The sequence below is a fragment of the Lactuca serriola genome, chromosome 3 (assembly GCF_051521515.1).
Source record: "Lactuca serriola cultivar US96UC23 chromosome 3, Lser_US96UC23_V15, whole genome shotgun sequence".
Taxonomy (NCBI): Eukaryota; Viridiplantae; Streptophyta; class Magnoliopsida; order Asterales; family Asteraceae; genus Lactuca; species Lactuca serriola.
In genome coordinates, this window is record NC_136410.1 from 133,484,576 (window position 1) to 133,490,527 (window position 5,952).

At 35.2% G+C, this 5,952-nt stretch overlaps 1 protein-coding gene across 1 annotated transcript; it reads right to left on the reverse strand.

Annotated features, from left to right (window-relative positions):
• Positions 1 to 1,282: 1,282 nt before the first annotated feature.
• LOC145093170 (formin-like protein 6) lies at positions 1,283 to 4,736 on the reverse strand. Its single transcript, XM_079031242.1, has 4 exons — positions 3,098 to 4,736; positions 2,813 to 3,015; positions 2,469 to 2,710; positions 1,283 to 2,367 (listed from the first exon to the last, which is right to left on the reverse strand). Exons 1-4 carry the CDS (start codon positions 4,420 to 4,422, stop codon positions 1,585 to 1,587), a joined length of 2,553 nt encoding a protein of 850 aa, XP_078887368.1. The 5' UTR covers positions 4,423 to 4,736; the 3' UTR covers positions 1,283 to 1,584.
• Positions 4,737 to 5,952: the final 1,216 nt, after the last annotated feature.

Sequence of the window (5,952 nt, forward strand, 5' to 3'; positions counted from 1 at the left end):
TGCAATTGAGTTTGGGGAATGTTAACGTACATTGTATTGTATTGATCATAACTATGAGTCATGTTAGTTTATTTAATTAATGAATGAATATAAAATAGATTTTTTTGTTTGTTTAGTTAAACAACACAAACAATGGTCTGTTTTCATGAACCCTCATTTATGTATGGACTCATTTTTTATTTTTTTTCCATTTATGTTCATACACATAGGGGTGTTATTCTGTCGGTTTAATCGGTCGTTGGTTTATTTGGTTCGATTTTCAATTAAATATGAATAACAAAAATCAAGATCTCAAGTGTATATTTATAAGAAACATGGATATAAGGGTGAAACTTAGCATTCTTTATATTATTTGGCTATTAGACAATTTTGGTAAATATTTAGGTCATGGGTAATAAAAAGTTTTATTGAGTTTAAAGGCTATATATTGATATAGTGTAAGTTATTATGAAATTGTAAGAAAAAAATATTTGAAAGAGTAATAATTGTAACTGAGATTCAATACAAAATACAAAATATATAATATATATTGATTAGTCAACCATTGGTTTGATCTAACTTTCAAAATTAAACTTATAAAAATAAAAATATAAAAAAATAACATCAACATTCAACATGATCCAAAAACAAATATAATAGTCCTTTATTCTCGATGATTATTACTTTTATTTATCAAAACCAACTAACAAATAAAAAAATGTCCAAGTTAAGTTGAATCCTGAACTGTTTTTTTAAGAATATTCAGTTTAATCAAAAATCAAACCAAAAATCAAATAAGTTCAAACCATTAAATCGAATCTTATTCGATTAGGCCAGTTTATTTAGTTACTATTATTCAACACTTTACATGAACCTTCATTTATGTTGTTTGTTGCTAATTATCGTTTCCATCCATTTATGTTTGTTCTTTATGCTCTTTTATGTGCGTATCTTTCCATTTATGTTTGTGATCATTCTTATTTTCCCAAATCTTTTACATCAATATATATATCTAAAAGCTTTTCAAATATGTTATTATATTCATATTGGTTATGTATGTTACTTAATTTGAATGTTTATGTCAAATGTCTGTCCACTTACAATCTTTTATATTATTGTTACACTTATAAACACAAACAAGAAATTTTGTTCGTTAATTTGTTCATGTATTCAATAAACTTAAACCAATAAACATAAACAAGTTTTTATTCATTCATTTAACTAAAATCATTGATGCTCTTGTCTTACTTTTAATCCATTGCGTAATGTAATCTTATTATACAATTCCTAACAAAAAACACAATAATTAAAAGAATTTGCCTCTTGATGAAATAATACTCTTACAAAATTCAAACTAAACCATAATGTTCTTAAATAAATACTCTTAATCCTTTACCTTTAACCTTGTATGTAAACAAAAAGAAAACTACCATAGAACATAAGTGTAAAACTATAATCTATATCTCATCCAAAGATCCACAAAATCCCAAGTTTGAGATCCCCTCATATCACCTACTTCTCTTGTAGATTCCATATCATTTGTTCAACCCCAAATCAAGAAGTTATATATGCTTATTTTTATACACGTAAAACACATTTCACTTCTCATGTCGAGTATGAACTTTCTTCATCCGAACTACTAATCTCCCTCACATTGTATCTGTTCACAACTGGTAATCTTGCAGAACCCACCATGATTCTATCTTGCATTTGCCCCACCTCCTTGCAAACATGATCCAAAATCCCTAAAAAATCTCGCACAATCGTGAAGATTCTAAGTGGATACACCCCTTCTTTCGCAGCATCACCATGGAAATACTGAGTCACCTCTTTCACACATCCTAACGCCTTCTTTTCATCAATTTTGATCTTCCCAATTTCTAATTCAGCTTCTTTTAGAAAAACCCTCATCGAGATAAAGAAATTTCCTTGGGTTTGTGATGTTTCGTGATCTGTTAATCGGATTTTCTGAAGCCCTGTTTCGAGTTTTTTCACGTAACCACTTAATACATCGGAATCCATTCCCGCCGCTTTCTTGATGTGCTCTAATTCCCGACTTAATCCACCCACGATTTGTAATCCTTGCTTCTTGAATGTCCCTTCGTTGAATGTGGGATATGTTTCAGGTTTGGAATTTGAATTGGAATTGGAATTGGAATTGGAATCGGAATTCCCGATTTCTGATCTGATGATTTCTTGAACTACGAAGTGAAGTAATGTCGTTTTTCCATCTGTTCCTTTTATATCCACTAATTTTAAAAGAGTGTCGAGTTTAAAAGCTGTAGCTTCACCACGATTTGTTCCAATGTTCATGCGATTTCCTGCTCTTAAAACTGCTTCGAGGAGTTTAAGGAATAACCGACTGTTCTTCAGTTCTTCACTTGCTGCCTGAAAGAAATTCAATCATAATGAGTTACACTTATACGATAAAGATTCTAATTTGTTGTTTGAATGATGTTTAAACAATATATTTATACATAGTTACATACCTCTAATGTATGAAAACAAGATCTCAAGTATTTAACTTCGTTGTCAAAATTGGCTCTGTAAAGCATGGCTTCAACTCTTCTGAATGCAAATGGAACATCGAGGATTCCTTTCAAGAATCTTTCTGCAGATCCTAATTTCGATACATCACCTCTGTAATCTCGAAGTTTGATCTCTTCCTCTTTCGTGGGCGCCATTTTTACAAGTGTTTCCAAGAGCTCTGCACCTAAACCTTCTGGGTTTCCTGAAAATCGTCGGAGATGAAGATGATGACGCCATAAAGATGACATTATGAAATCTAATTCTAAACTTCATTCTTAAATGAATCGAAATTAAATCTACTTACCATCGAGAAGTGCATCGGATACTTCTTCCTGTGTTACATTCAATGCTCTTAAAAGTATGGCGATGTTCTGTGACTTTTTGGGGTCCAACACTCTGTTTTCATGCATCGCCGGAGGAACAACTGATTTCCGAGGGTTGTCTTCATTCTTGGTTGATCCGCCGGAATTACAACCAAAAAGGGACTCCATTATATCTTCATTCAATCTACAAAACGAAAGATGGGTTATGATTTATGCATCAGAAATTCGATATATACAACAGAATGTCAGAATCTGATTATACTTACTGAAAGGAGCTTGATTTTAGCTGATCCCATACGGTGGCTCGATCGGAGGTTGCTCGGACTTTGTCCCAGTGTAAAGGCTTCAGCCTCGGTTTTAAATCATCGGCGTCACGGTTGTTTGATTCTGGAAAAGAATTTGTTTTCACAATTTTAGGAATTACTTTAGCACTGGGACTCATTGATTCCGTTTTTCTCAGTTGTTGATAAGAACTAGACGTTGAAATGGTCTTAATCGGAAAAGCTCCCGGTTTTTCCGGCGGTGGTGGCGGCGGCGGATGTGGGGGGACTGGGATTTTGGGTTTATGTGGTGATTGATTAGAATGCAATCGTGTCATATCAGGTCCCGGAGGTGGTGCCGCGAATTTCGTCCTTCTGGGCCCATTTGTTATTCCTAGCGGTTGCGCCGACGGAGAAGCGGCGGGATGATTTCTCTCCGATATTGTATCCGGTGAAGAAGAAATCGAAAGTCTCGATTTTGGGGAAGTTCGTTTAGAAAGAGGCACCGGACTTAAATTCCGGCGATCATTCCGTTTAAAACTTCGAACAGAATACCCATCGTCGGTGCTTGCAGTTGATCCATGAGGAGTGTAAAAATCTTGACTTTCTTCTTCTTCTTCTTCTTCTTCATCTGAAGAAGACACCGCCGGCGGCGAATTGATGGATGTTAGTGGTGGCTGAGGCTTAGTAAGCGGCGGAAGTGGTTGCAATTCAGGACTGGGTCTATATCGATCGGATCTTTTAATCGAATTTAACTTATTATATGGTGACCCGTTTCTTGTTCCATTCGTCGAATGATCACTTGTCGTTGTTGTTATCGCCGGCTCCACAGTTCCAATATAAAGAAAACTCGACGGAGGCAAATTTCTTGATGTTTCTTCACCATTTCTCTGCAAACTATTTCCTCCGACGAGTTTTCTCGATTCAATTTGCTGTTTCGATTTGTGTTTATAGATGAAGAAAGCTAACGCCGATAACATTCCGAGAGTTACAAGTCCGACAGAAATCGCAACCGCGATCTTCTTAGCAGGTTTGGCTGCCGGCTGTGGTGCAATCGGGTGCGTCGCCGTGGTGTTAGTGGATTCTCCTGCCGCCGTCGCTGGCGGCGGCGGTGATTGCGTTTGATCTGGGGTTTTTCCATTTGGGTTTTCTTGGAAGAAAGGGTGGTCAGAAGTGGTGGGTGATGGTTGGGATGGTGGCAATTCTGGCCCTGCTGGAGGTGTTGGTGTCGCCGGAAACAATGGCTGGTGGAGAATTCTTCTGTGGGTTGTTGTTGTGACTGATGTAAAGAATGAAAGGATGAGCATGAAGCTCATCAAATAAGGTTTCATGGTGTTGCTTCAATGGCTTCTTTTGTGTTTTCTTTCATGGTCTTTCATGCCACCAAAACCTACGACTGTGTGTAGAGAGGTGGAGGAGGAGGAGGAAGAAGAAGAAGCTTCTGTAGTATGTAAGATCTAAGATGCTTTGTGGTTTTGTTTTTGTTTTCTTTTGGTGATTATTTTTGGTAATTTATTGAATGAATAAAGAAATTGGTTCGATTGTCTTTTGCTTGTAGAAGAAGATGAAGATGAGATGACCGAAGGACTAATTGGAATAGTGAGATGCGAATCTGTCATTCTTTATTTAACGGATGATGGAAAATGTAGAATGATGACCACCATGCACTAACATGTTACAAAAGGACCACAAATATGTATATAAAAAGAGATAATGAAACAAAAATCCTTAAAGTTTTGCTATTTGCTATTTTATAATAAATTTATTCTATTTTTTTTTATGTTTTTGGCTAGTTTTATTGTACATAAAATTCCATAAATGATCCTTGTGTTTCATATAAAGTCAGAAATTGGTCTTTAATTTATTTTTGTATTTTATGAAAATGACATGTATTGATTCTTTATATATTTGGTCTTTGACCTAAGTAAAATAACTCTTGTATCATTTTTATTATCTTCTATCTTTTATTTTTGTTCAACTACAATTTATAATTTATAATGATATTAACTTACAGACGACCCCACCATCCCACCCGAATCCACCTCAGCTCGTCTCATCCCACCATTTTCATATTTCTTCTTACATCGTCTTCTACCATCTTGATCACTCTCTACCCTTTTCCTTCAAACAAATTCAGGGAAAAGAAAACCATTTTGGGGATTTTTTTTATCTACATCACTTCATGGGTTTCTATTAAGAAAATGTAAATATTGCTCCAAGAATCATCGTCTATCGTTAACCATGAACAAAACAAAAAACGTTGTTGGAACTAATGAATAATAGATTCCTAAACCTTCATAAACATATTAAAACTTATAAATCGCCTATGGAACTTTGGAATTTATAAATCCCTAAACATTTAAAACCTATTTGAATTAGGTTTTTAACCTGCAAAATGTAACGTCTCAAAAATATTAATAAAAATTTTTCATTAAAAAAATCGATTCATACAACCAATTATTCCAAAACCATATAAAGTAAAAGTGTATTTTTTTTCTTCAAATATCAGAGTATCTACAAAGTAACCAATGTGGAAAAAGTCATTAGGTGATGCGGTGCAGTCAAGCCGGACCCTTATTTTTGAAATTGTAAGTACCTAGAAAAAATGTTAAACCACATGTCGTAAGCACAAAGCCATGTGCTACTCCTGTGGTCTTGCATACAGATGTCATGGGCTACCACATGATCTTTCATCAATGTGTCATGGGCTACCCCCATGGTCTTTCATTTCAATGGGTTACCCTCATGGTCTTCCTTTGCAGTGCCTTGGCTACCCTAAGATGTTGCACACAAGTGTCATGGGGTACCCCCATGCACTTTTATACAAATGTCACGGGCTACCCTTGGGGTCTTCCATGCAA